The following is a 12,777-nucleotide window of genomic DNA, read 5'->3' as shown; positions in this document are numbered from 1 at the left end:
TTCCATATTCATTGATCATGAGGGGGCTTAGATTTCCTTCTACAGCCTTCTGAATGCACCCAGACATTCAGGACCTGATTACAGCAGAATGGGTCTCACCAGACACGGGGCTGAGACTGGGAAGAGCCGTGGTACGCCTCTACCCATTAGTTCTGGAGGAGAAAAATAAATTGCAGCTTCCCAGAGTTGACTCCCTGGTTATGGCAGTGACTAAGAAGACCACCTTGCCGGTGGAAGGGGGCATTGTCCTAAAAGACCTAGAAGACAGGAAGCTAGAAGGCTCTCTGAAACAAGCCTTTGAAGTGGCCTCTTTGGGCCTTCAAGCGACATATTGTAGTTCGTTTATTGCACGAGCATGCCTGAAGTGGCATCAGCAGTCAACCACACAAAATGGACACCATAATGCCCAGCTGGAAACAAAGTTGGCCTATCTGGCGTATGCTATTTATAACTAATTACATAAAGTACTCCTTACACCTTAAGTATCTTAAGCTTATTTCTTTATTATATTACACATGCCTAACACTTTTGTCCTCGAAACTCACATTCTCATGTCTCATTCACACATAGCTCACAGTGCCCTTGTATATTGCCTTAACAGTTAATCAACCGTTTTACTTCTACACTTTCTGAGTGGAAAACATGAAAAAGGATCTGCGGAAACTAGAAGAATGGTCTAAGGTTTGGCAATTAAAATTCAATGCGAAGAAATGCAAAGTGATGCACTTAGGGAGTAGAAATCCACGGGAGAAGTATGTGTTAGGCGGGGAGAGTCTGATAGTTACGGACCGGGAGCGGGATCTTGGGGTGATAGTATCTGAGGATCTGAAGGCGACGAAACAGTGTGACAAGGCGGTGGCCGTAGCCAGAAGGTTGCTAGGCTGTATAGAGAGAGGTGTGACCAGCAGAAGAAAAGAGGTGTTGATGCCCCTGTATAAGTCGTTGGTGAGGCCCCACCTGGAGTATTGTGTTCAGTTCTGGAGGCCGTACCTTCCTAAGGATGTAAAAAAAATGGAAGTGGTGCAAAGAAAAGCTACGAGAATGGTATGGGATTTGCGTTACAAGATGTATGAGGAGAGACTTGCGGACCTGAACATGTATACCCTGGAGGAAAGGAGAAACAGGGGAGATATGATACAGATGTTCAAATATTTGAAAGGTATTAATCCGCAAACGAACCTTTTCCGGAGATGGGAGAGCGGTAGAACGAGAGGACATGATATGAGAGTGAAGGGGGGCAGACTCAAGAAAAATGTCGGGAAGTATTTTTTCACGGAGAGAGTGGTAGATACTTGGAATGCCCTTCCGCGGGAGGTGGTGGAGATGAAAACGGTAGCGGAATTCAAGCATGCATTGAATAAACATAAAGGAATCCTATGCAGAAGGAATGGATCCTCAGCAGCTTTGCCGAGATTGGGAGGCGGGGCTGGTGTTTTGGGTGGTGGGGCTAGTTCTGGGCAAGACTTCTACAGTCTGGGTCCTGAAAATGGCAGATACAAATCAAGGTAAGGTATGCACAAGAAGTAGCACATATGAGTTTATCTTGTTGGGCAGACTAGATGGACCGTGCAGGTCTTTTTCTGCCGTCATCTACTATGTTACTATGATAAGGAATGTCAAGCCAAATGCAAAAAGGAGATAAGGAGGGCTAAGAAGGACTTTGAAAAAAAGTTAGCGTTAGAAGCAAAAACACATAGCAAAACTTTTTTTAGGTATATTAAAAGCCGGCTAAAGAGTCGGTAGGACTGCTGGATGACTGTGGTGTTAAAGGGGCGATCAGGGAAGACAAAGCCGTAGCGGCAGGGCCGGTCAAACCCGGTAAGTGGGGTAAGCACCGCAGGGGGCGCCTGCCTTCAAGGGCGCTGCTGCAGCGCTGCACCGCCATACCGTGCTACCCTTGGGGGTTTAAATCTTTAATTTACCTCCGTCCCAGCAGCCGCGTCATTTGAAAGCCCTGCCCGTCTCTAGCCTTCCCTCCCTTCGTGAGTTTATTCTGCAGAGTCCCGCCTTCTGACGTCATTTCCTTGAGAGCGGGACTTTGAAGGAACGAACTCATGAAAAAAGATAGCATTAGAGGCCAAAAAACATAGTAAAAATTTTTTTCGGTATATTAAAAGCAGGAAGCCAGCAAAAGAATTGGTTGAGCCGCTGGATGACCGAGGGGTAAAAGGGGTGATAAAGGAAGACAGACGTAGCGGAGAGACTGAATGAATTCTTTGCTTCGGTCTTCACCGAGGAAGATTTGGGTGGGATACCGGTGTCGGAAATGGTATTTCAAGCGGACGAGTCGGAGAAACTTACTGACTTCACGGTAAACCTGGAGGACGTAATGGGGCAGTTCAGCAAACTGAAGAGTAGCAAATCTCCTGGACCGGATGGTATTCATCCTAGAGTACTGATAGAACTGAAAAATGAGCTTGCGGAGCTACTGCTAGTGATATGCAACTTATCCTTAAAATCGAGCGTGGTACCGGAAGATTGGAGGGTGGCCAATGTAACGCCGATTTTTAAAAAAAGGCTCCAGGGAAGATCCGGGAAATTATAGACCGGTGAGTCTGACGTCAGTGCCTGGGAAAATGGTAGAGGCTATTATTAAAAACAAAATTACAGAGCACATCCGAGGACATGGATTACTGAGACCAAGTCAGCACGGCTTTTGTGTGGGGATATCTTGCCTGACCAATTTACTTCAATTCTTTGAAGGAGTAAACAAACATGTGGACAAAGGGGAACCAGTTGATATTGTGTATCTGGATTTTCAAAAGGCGTTTGACAAGGTACCTCATGAAAGGCTACAGAGGAAATTGGAGGGTCATGGGATAGGAGGAAATGTCCTATTGTGGATTAAAAACTGGTTGAAGGATAGGAAACAGAGAGTGGGGTTAAATGGTCAGTATTCACAATGGAGAAGGGTAGTTAGTGGGGTTCCTCAGGGGTCTGTGCTAGGACCGCTGCTTTTTAATATATTTATAAATGATTTAGAGATGGGAGTAACTATTGAGGTAATTAAATTTGCTGATGACACAAAGTTATTCAAAGTTGTTAAATCGCGACAGGATTGTGAAAAATTACAAGAGGACCTTACGAGACTGGGAGACTGGGCGGCTAAATGGCAGATGACGTTTAATGTGAGCAAGTGCAAGGTGATGCATGTGGGAAAAAAGAACCCGAATTATAGCTATGTCATGCAAGGTTCCACGTTAGGAGTTACGGACCAAGAAAGGGATCTGGGTGTCGTCGTCGATAATACGCTGAAACCTTCTGCTCAGTGTGCTGCTTCGACTAGGAAAGCGAATAGAATGTTGGGTATTATTAGGAAAGGTATGGAAAACAGATGTGAGGATGTTATAATGCCGTTGTATTACTCCATGGTGCGACCGCACCTTGAGTAATGTGTTCAGTTCTGGTCGCCGCATCTCAAGAAAGATATAGTAGAATTGGAAAAGGTGCAGCGAAGGGCGACTAAAATGATAGCGGAGATGGGACGACTTCCCTATGAAGAAAGATTAAGGAGGCTAGGGCTATTCAGCTTGGAGAAGAGACGGCTGAGGGGAGACATGATAGAGGTATATAAAATAATGAGTGGAGTGGAACAGGTGGATGTGATGCGTCTGTTCACGCTTTCCAAAAATACTAGGACTAGGGAGCATGCGATGAAACTACAGTGTAGTAAATTTAAAACAAATCGGAGAAAATATTTCTTCACCCAACGTATAATTAAACTCTGGAATTCGTTGCCAGAGAAAGTGGTGAAGGCAGTTAGCTTAGCAAAGTTTAAAAAGGGGTTGGATGGTTTCCTAAAGGACAAGTCCATAAACCGCTACTAAATGGACTTGGGGAAAAATCCACAATTCCAGGAATAACATGTATAGAATGTTTGTACGTTTGGGAAGCTTGCCAGGTGCCCTTGGCCTGGATTGGCCGCTGTTGTGGACAGGATCCTGGGCTCGATGGACCCTTGGTCTTTTCCCAGTATGGCATTACTTATGTACTTATGAAAGGAGGGAAGGCTAGAGATGGGCAGGGCTTTGAAATGACACGGCCGCTGAGATGGAGATAAATTAAAAAAAAAACTTATACCACGCAGGGTGGCAAGAAGAAAAAGGGGAATGTTGGGGGGAGAAGAGGGCGGGCAGGTGGCCATAAATAGGAGGGGGATGGGGGCGAAGGAGAATCGCTGGGCAGAGGCAGGGTGGGAGAAGAGAGAAAGGAGATGCTGGGGGGGGCACCAACTCATAATCTGCAGGGGGGCACCAGAGACCCTAGGACCGGCCCTGCGTAGCGGAGAAATTAAATGAATTCTTTGCTTCGGTCTTCACCGAGGAGGATTTGAGAGGTGCCGGAAAAGGTATTTGCAGTGGACGAGTCAGAAAGACTAAATGATTTCTCTGTCAACTTGGAGGATGTAATGGGGCAGTAGACAATTCCTTGATTCTACAGTGTTCTTCCTGTGGTTTATCTCTTTGTTCTGTGGCCATACTGCTTGTATTTTATTTCTGTGGTGTTTGTTCTGGGGCTCCAAAGGCATGTTAAATAGTAGAGGGAAAACCCTTGATGCATACAGTAAACATGTTGGATAGTAGATTATCATATAACTGTATCTTGGAGGTGGTATATAAAATATGTGCCTTCTGAGTAATCATGGGTCCAAACTCGAACAATTCCATATCTCTCTAGTCAAATATCTCCACTTGATAAGTTAAATGCTTTTTCAGCATCAAGAATGAGTGCAGTCACTGAGGAATCACCTCTATAAAGAGAGGTGCAGCCTGGAACTTGCCAATATTTCTCTGCCTCTAGCAGATGATACAGATTGAACTAGTACAGTAGAAATCTTTTTGTAGACCATATAGAGGCATATTTTCAAAGCACTTAGCCTTCCAAAGTTCCATAGGTTTCTATGGAACTTTGGAAGGCTAAGTGCTTTGAAAATATACATAATAGTCTCTGGCCTGTGGCCCCTCAATTCAGACCCTTGGCGGGTGGCTAAATTACATTCTTGTGGATCGGTCTGCAGACTCTCTGGTTCAGTATGAGGGTTCCTCCCTTTGGTCCCCCAAGCCCTGCTTAGTGGGCTTGTCTTGGCATCCCGTTCCAGAGGTCATTGCCATCCGCGGTGAGTAGTCCCTGGTTAGGGTTGGGGCCCTTCTTCCTTGCTTTGCTGGGGCTGCTTCATATCTGGGGAAAATATAATTTTATTTAAAAAAAGAAACGGGCAGCAAAGAAAGGTATAAAAAGTATAAATGGCAGAGTAGAGAGGGAATTGTTCAGGAAATCCAAGTGTTGGTGAATCCAAGTGTTGGTGGAGGAGTGGCCTAGTGGTTAGGGTGGTGGACTTTGGTCCTGGGGAACTGAAGAACTCAGTTTGATTCCCGGCACAGGCAGCTCCTTGTGACTGGGCAAGTCACTTAACCCTCCATTGCCTGCCGCATTGAGCCTGCCATGAGTGGGAAAGCGCGGGGTACAAATGTAACAAAAATAAAATAAAAATTTCAGCTTGTGGCCCTAGGATGAACTGTGACCACAGATAGTGGATTTTGTGGTAGCTGGTTTTGCTGGCTCTTGTGCTAAAGCAGAATCTGCTGATTGGTTTAAAATAGAGCAACCACAGTATATGGTAAATCGACGGCTGTACCCCTGGAGCAGGTAAACGTTGTGGGGGCCCTTCTGGAGGCCTTTCTCAATTTTGGGCCCTCAGTTTTTGCATGTCTTGACTTCATATCAACAGAATGCTCTTTTGGAGCTGTACATGCTGGGCCAACTGGGGTCGAGGTCAGAGCACATGGGAGGGGACCATCAAGGGAGCCCAAGGACATGAAATATTTTTTATTGTATTACATTTGAGAAGTTTATTTTTGCATTGTAGAACATGAACTATGCTAGTAGTGTGCAATGATTGAAAATGGTTGCCTTTCTATTGGTGAATTTATAGGTGCTACACACTATCTGAGCCCACAAATATTTTTTTTTAGAAAAAATAATAGAGGAATCTTCTAAAATATTTGTGTGTGTATGTATATATAGATATTAATTAAGATTCCTTTATTAGATTTTTCTACCTATAGATAGGTAACTTTACAACATTTTGAATGAAAGTACCAAGACCAAAGAAATTTGGGTTAGTGCAGCAGGCTGTGATCCTGGTAACCTGGGTTTGATTGCCACTGTAGCTCCTTTTGACCTTGGGCAAGTCAATTAATCCTCCATTGCTCCAAGTACAAAAAATAAACTTAGATTTTGAGCCCTCTAGGGACAGAGAAAGTACCTGCATATGTGTACAATGCTGTATATATCTAGTAGCGCTATGGAAATGATTATTATTAGTAGTAGCATTCCCTCATATATTTAGGAACCTGGCTCTATACCAGCGTGGGCAAAGTCTTCCTTACCCAGGAGATGATGTTCCAAGTTGAAGCCTCATTTGCAAATGTTTTGTGCTGATCAGGGTCTGCCAGCCTAGAATTATCTTCCAACTTCTGGGAACTGTGGCAGTGATGGAGGTGATTGGACCCAAACTCACATTGCAGTACTCTTGTTTTGGTATTCACTAAGTCCCAGGAGTTTAAGGTTTGGCTTCTCCTGGTGACCTCCATCAGAAGCAATTGGTGTGGTGGAGCTCCTCTCAGCATCTTCTCAAAGGAATGGATTTGCACCCGCCAAACTGGATAGTTCTGATGACTGATGTCCCTATCAAGGTGGGAGGACCACTGGTTGGGGCAGCTGGCTCACGGACTGTGGGTTAAATCAAGAGACATCTTGATCCATCAAATTGTAAAAGGTACCTGAGTGGTCTCAGACAATGCCACACTAGTGGCTTATGTCAAGCAGGGGACACCAGGAGTGTGGCCATGGCTGTTTGTGGTACAGGATGGGGAGAATTTTCACTTGACGTTGGTGGTACCAAAATGTTCTAGTCCTGGAGGAATGGGAGTTGAATCCCTGTGTATTCCAGTTGGTGGGTGAGTTCTGGAATCACCCAGTTTTCAACATGATGGCAGCACAATAAAAACCAAGGCTCATCAGTTCTTCAGCCATAGGAAAGAGTTCAGCACTACCAGTATTGACACATTACTACAGCCATGGCCTAGTCATTTTTTCCTGCTGTTTTGGGTTCCTAGGTCAAACGGAGTCAGAGCTGGTATCTAACACCACAAGCTTTAATTTTCAACTAAACGGCTCTCTTTCCTTTGTTTTGTTTCCTCCAAATTACCCATAGAAATGTTTGACTACTGTAAAGCTTTATATATTTGGTACCTCATTTTTGACAAAGCAAGAAAATACATACTTTCTAATGCTTTTCAAAGCTTTAATGTGAGTCCAGACGTGTAGATGTAGTTTTGTTTGCATTTTACTTTTCCCTCTTTAAGGAGAAAATTAGAAGTTTAAACTAAATGGTTGTTCATGTAATGTATATTGCAGCACTAATCATTTAAGTAGGATACATGTTTTCTTTATTTTATTATATGATGTATTTGGTTTCTAGAAGAAACCTCTTGTGGAACGTCACTTGGGTAGTGAAACAGCTGTCAAGTTCCTTCATGATACTAGTAGCCCAGTGGCCGAGGAGAATGGGGAGACGTCTTTCAAACCTCCTGAAGATAATTGTGAAGCAAAATGTGAACTAATGGTAAGCTTGCTCAGGTTTTACAATTTTGTTTTTTTAGTTGCTCGATAAATCAAGCAAGTAAAAAAAACAAAATCTCTTATCTTTTTAATTGTCCAATTGGAGCAGCCATTTGCCTTCTACTACCAGCTTCTACAAATTGTTGAATGTAATGAGAATTTAGAAACATACCTGCAAGACAGTTATCATCTACAATTTTGAAGTCAGTATATGGAGCAGTGGTGATATTTTTTTCCTCTTGTAATCGCTAGCCAGCTTGCTGCATTAGATCAAATATAGAAACTAGCTGTATATAAATTTAAACTGCAAGAAGGAAAAAACACTATCTGGTTAAAACAGCAAATAATGAGAGAGTAGAAAGGCTGAATGTGGGCGAGATTAGGATGCTAGATGAGGAGTGGTGGGAAAAGTAAACAAGAGGTCAAGAGAAAGGGTAGTACAGATGGATGAGGGCAAAAAGATGATTGAAGATTAAAGACTGGTAAGATAGAAATGAAGAGTTATTGGAAAATAGAATGCTAGGAGTGGAAACAACAACAACAAAAAAAAGCAAATTCAGATGGGAGGGGTTGAATAGAAAAGTTAAATTGTAGGAAAACCATAGACAGGCTTTAAAAGATAGACAAGAAAAAAAATATTACAAATCTTGTGATAAAGAAAGCTTCTTAGATAGCAGTGGTCAAGAAACACTTGCTGGTAGCTATTAGGAGTATGAAGCACCAAGGTCCATCAAGAGTGGGACAATTGAGAATCCATTATTAGTAGACCTGATACAGGCCGTGTTTAGGCATAAATACACTTGCATCAGGGGTCAAATAAAATGGACTCCTGAGAATATTCCAAAAAAATAGACATAAAGTTGTAGCTCATTCAGACCAATCTAAAGCACAGCTATACAATGAACCACCTGTTTAGCAGGCGGTTCACTGTATAACTTTCTGCTTTAGAGTACAAAGAGTGACAGCAAGGCACAAAGGAATATTATCAATGAGAACTTTAAAAATCATTGTCAACACTTTAAAATGAATCTGCCACATGATTGGCAGCCAGCAATCAATTTGAATCTAAAAAGTAAGGTGCCATACTTGTTTGGTGAAACCCTAATGACTGAGAGTAGAATTTAAAGTTTTAGCTTTGGTGGAAATTGTTTTTTTTTAGTTTTTTTTGCTGCTGAAATCTCAAACAGGAATTTGCCAATTTACTGAACTGCACAGCTCTTTGAGAGTTTGAGCCATGTGATACAGGAATTCCCATACTGGTCATGGGGTCTCAAGTCTCATCAGAACAGCATGGTAATCATGGGGGACGTGGCATCACCCAGCATTGTGGATGCCTGATCAGGGAGCTCAAATTGAGTTGTAGTGATACCTTCTTCCCGGTTGGTATTTTTTCTACCCACCACAGTGTTGCCTACCTCTAGTGCTGAGCAAGGGACCATTCCACAAGATGGCTGCTAAAAATTGAAGCAGCAAGGCCAAAACCCTTGAGTGGAGTGGCCTAGTGGTTAGAGTGGTGGACTTTGGTCCTGGGGAACTGGGTTCAATTCCCACTGCAGGCACAGGCAGCTACTTGTGACTCTGAGCAAGTCACTTAACCCTCCATTGCCCCAGGTACAAACAAGTACCTAAGCCGCATTGAGCCTGCCATGAGTGGGAAAGTGCGGGGTACAAAAAAAAAAAAAAAAAAAAAAAACAGCAAAACCGGGCAACAAAGTGACAGCTCAGGGCCTGCATAGCATGTCAACACCTGGTGAGAACACGCATGTGCTCCCACGGGGTCATGACGATGGCATTAGCTGGTGGTGCAATGGATTCAGACCCTGCAGTGTTGACGGAGGTTATGGCAGCGGACCTTCACTTCTGGTTTGGGGAGCTAAACACGGAGATTGCCTCTGTGAAGACGCAAGTTAAGGATGCAATCCAGGAAATAAAATCTGACCTAGCAAGCATAGGCACGAGTATTGATCAGGTAGAAGACCGTATGGAGTTGACAGTCTCAGCAGCTCAGTGGGTGATGGCAGATCTTCAGGAGGAACATCAGGACCTTTTATATAAAGTTGAGGACCTTGAGAATCGCACACGATGAAATAATATCAGATGTGTGGAATTCCTGAAACTTCTGACCATAAGAACTTAACTCATACAATCCCAACAATTGTTCTGCTGGCTGCTGGGCCCGATGGTAAGCAACCAGTGGACCTTCCACCTGATTGAACAGACTCACAGGGCCTTGGGATCTTGAATTGAAGGCAAGCCTTGGGACATTGTGGGCTGTTTCCTGTGCTTCCCTGAGAAGGATACCATGCTGTGCGGCAGCGGGGCTGCTTGCAATGGAATGGAGGTGGAGTTGTTTCAAAGATTTGGCTGCTGTCAACTTGGCCAAACGCAGGTCCTTCCGAGAGGTTACACATGCATTGGTGAAAGCCCAGCTGAGATACCATTGGACCTTCCCCTTTGAATTGATGGTGACTATTAATGGAGTACCCACAAAATTTACGTCTGTGGCAGCAGTGTGGGAGGCCTTACAAAAAGTGGGACTCCAGAGACCTGATGTGGGACAGTGCCAGGAGGATATCCACCAGCGACTGGAGGGCTTTCACTGAAGGGGTGCTAGTGGTCACCCACGCCACCAGCGCCAGGATTAAGTGCCAAACCAGGCCGCCCTAAGGGACGGCCTTAATACTTTGCAACTACTGTACGTTGACCCTGTTGTGCCATTACACATTTGATATTTTAGTACTGTGGTGAGAGTGGGGCGGATTTGTTTTGCTGATTGGTATAAGAGTGTGGTGGATGGATGGGTGGAAAAGAGTGTCTTGTGGGTGGCTTTTGGGCTTGCTGGGAAGAGGATTATTTCTAGTGTTTGTGATGTTTTGTGATCAGCTGACTTTGCAGGGTTTCACTTCCATGGATGGAAAGGTTGGATATGGGAGTTTTCCTGCTATGGGTTTGGGGATGGGCGTGGGGGGGGGGGGGGGGGGGGGGATGATATGATTGTGGTGGTTACATGTAGTTTTCTGAGGGGGGTACGATGGGGAAGACGGTAATGAAGCTTATTTCTTATAATGTTAAGGGCTTTAATTCATCTGCCAATCACGGCTTAATGTTTCAGAAATTGGGTAGATTGAGGGGTGTGACACAGCAGCAGTGTCAGAACCCCAGGAGTCACACAAATTAGGAAGAAACCAGCTGTTATACCCAGTTAAAACCTAAAGGTACAGAAAGAAAGCAGAAACAAAGGTTAAAATAAATCCTTGTCTGAGGCATATGTCCTCTGCTTCCTACAAAAATCCCTTTGACCAAGTATAGGAGCCTTAGGGGAGGGGTACCTAGAAACCAGACCTGAGGGAGAGGTTCAGCAGGCAGCCTGAGGAGGAAGCTGGGTTTGCTTGGAGCTATAGTATAGAAGCCTGGTGCTTCCCAGGTGGGAGAAGCACTATCCTAATCAGCACAGCAGTCCCAGGAAAAGGGTGAGGCTGGAAACACTCTAGCAGGTTTAACAGCCACTATAAGAAGGGAGTGCCAAGCAGTCTCAGGAGGACAGGATGAGCATGACGATCCCTGGGTTAAGAATAGTCCCAGAAGGAGGGAACGGGCTGAGAACCCCTGGGTTACGGATACATCCATATGGAGTGAAGATCCATGGGTCTACTGTGGGTCCCTAAAGGAACAAAATGCCAGAAGCAGGTAAAGGCCGTGCTCAACAGACTAAGATATGGTCTGGAAGAAAGAGCATAGGAAACTTGTACCTGGTAGTCTGGCTAGGGGCTAGAGTTACCCTGGTTATGTTATAGGGAGTTAGAGTTACCCTGGTTATGTAAAAGGGGATTAGAGTTACCCTGGTTATATAAAAGAGGGTTAGAGGATGCAATACCCAGAGTGTGTTTGGATCCAAGATGGCGGTTGGGAAGGACGTGTGAGCAGCAGTTCCTGACCAGCTATTGTTTTCTGCGAGTGAAAACTTCTCCATAACATTATGGGGAAGCGAAAAGGGAAATCCAATTTGCCTACCTCCACAGGCAAGGTGAATCCCTCTTCCACCCGACAGTTGACTCTAGAAGAGTCGGGTATGCTGCCTCCGGGGACTCGAGTTGACGCTTCGAGGGGCCCTCTGGAAACATTGGACCTCAGCGTAGAGGGGATAACATTGAGCCCCCCTCTCACGACAACACCCCCAAGGCCGGGAGGAGATACGATGGCGCGGTGGGAGCAGCTGGTTGTGGATCCCGGAAGTGGTGTCCCAGCAACTGTTCGTGGAGACCCCGTAGCCACGTCTTCGCCGGTGGAAACATCGAGTCGGGCAGATATGGCGGTTCAACTGCCTCTGCCTGTGGGCGAAACCTCTACGAGTCTTGAGGAGATGATAAGATCTTCTGTTGCTACTACGAATTCCATATGGGAAAAGATTCAGGGTTTGGTTGTCTCGTTACAACAAATTGCAGCTTCTTTTGCCGGAAAAGTGGCGGAACTATCACAAGAACATAACATTTTATCGGGAAAAGTGACGGAGCAGACTACCAGGATGGACTCCATAGAAAACGAGGTACTATCAGTTAAAACTACAGCGGCAGCTCTTATTAAGGATAATAACCTCCAAAAAAGAAAAATTGAGTATATGGAGAACCAATTGAGAAGATGTAACTTGCGCTTTTTGAATTTTCCTAAATCTCCTTTAGTACCTGCCAAAGAAATGTTAAGAAAATATCTTGTTGAAATACTGGGGATATCCCCAGATAATTTTCCTCCATTAACTAAGGTTGTGTACATCTCAAATACAAGAACGGGGAGATCAGTTCAAGTAACTCAACCTGATTTAAATTTGACTCAATTTCTTGAGAGTTCATTGGAGGTTATTACTGAAAGGACAACGTTGCTGGTATCATTTGCTCTAGAGCTAGACCGAAATAATATATTTAGACTTTTTTTCCGCCACATTGGTACTCCTTTCCTGGGTTCTAAAATACAAGTTTTTCCTGATCTCTCAAGAGATACACAAAAACGAAGAAAAGACTTTTTAGCGATGAAGGGAAGGGTCCTCCAGTTGGGAGGGACCTTCATACTTAAATTTCCTTGTAAATGTTATATTTCGTTGCAATCCAATAATTACATGTTTCTTGAACCGGGAAAGTTGCTTGAATTTATTGTGAGTAAAGA

General features: G+C 44.3%; 1 protein-coding gene across 6 annotated transcripts in view; it reads left to right on the top strand.

The window, feature by feature from the left end:
* The window catches only part of CEP44 (centrosomal protein 44), a 149,322-nt gene that overhangs the window by 98,051 nt on the left and 38,494 nt on the right, over positions 1-12,777 (top strand). For 5 of the 6 annotated variants that reach the window (XM_030191533.1, XM_030191534.1, XM_030191537.1 and 2 more), the window contains one exon: positions 7,484-7,627. In XM_030191533.1, coding sequence (XP_030047393.1) covers positions 7,484-7,627 — 144 coding nt within the window. The remainder of the gene's footprint in view (positions 1-7,483; positions 7,628-12,777) is intronic. The other variant, XM_030191535.1, reaches the window with a different exon arrangement.

Source organism: Microcaecilia unicolor, chromosome 2 (assembly GCF_901765095.1).
Source record: "Microcaecilia unicolor chromosome 2, aMicUni1.1, whole genome shotgun sequence".
NCBI lineage: Eukaryota > Metazoa > Chordata > Amphibia > Gymnophiona > Siphonopidae > Microcaecilia > Microcaecilia unicolor.
This window is presented reverse-complemented; position numbering and strand designations above follow the sequence as displayed.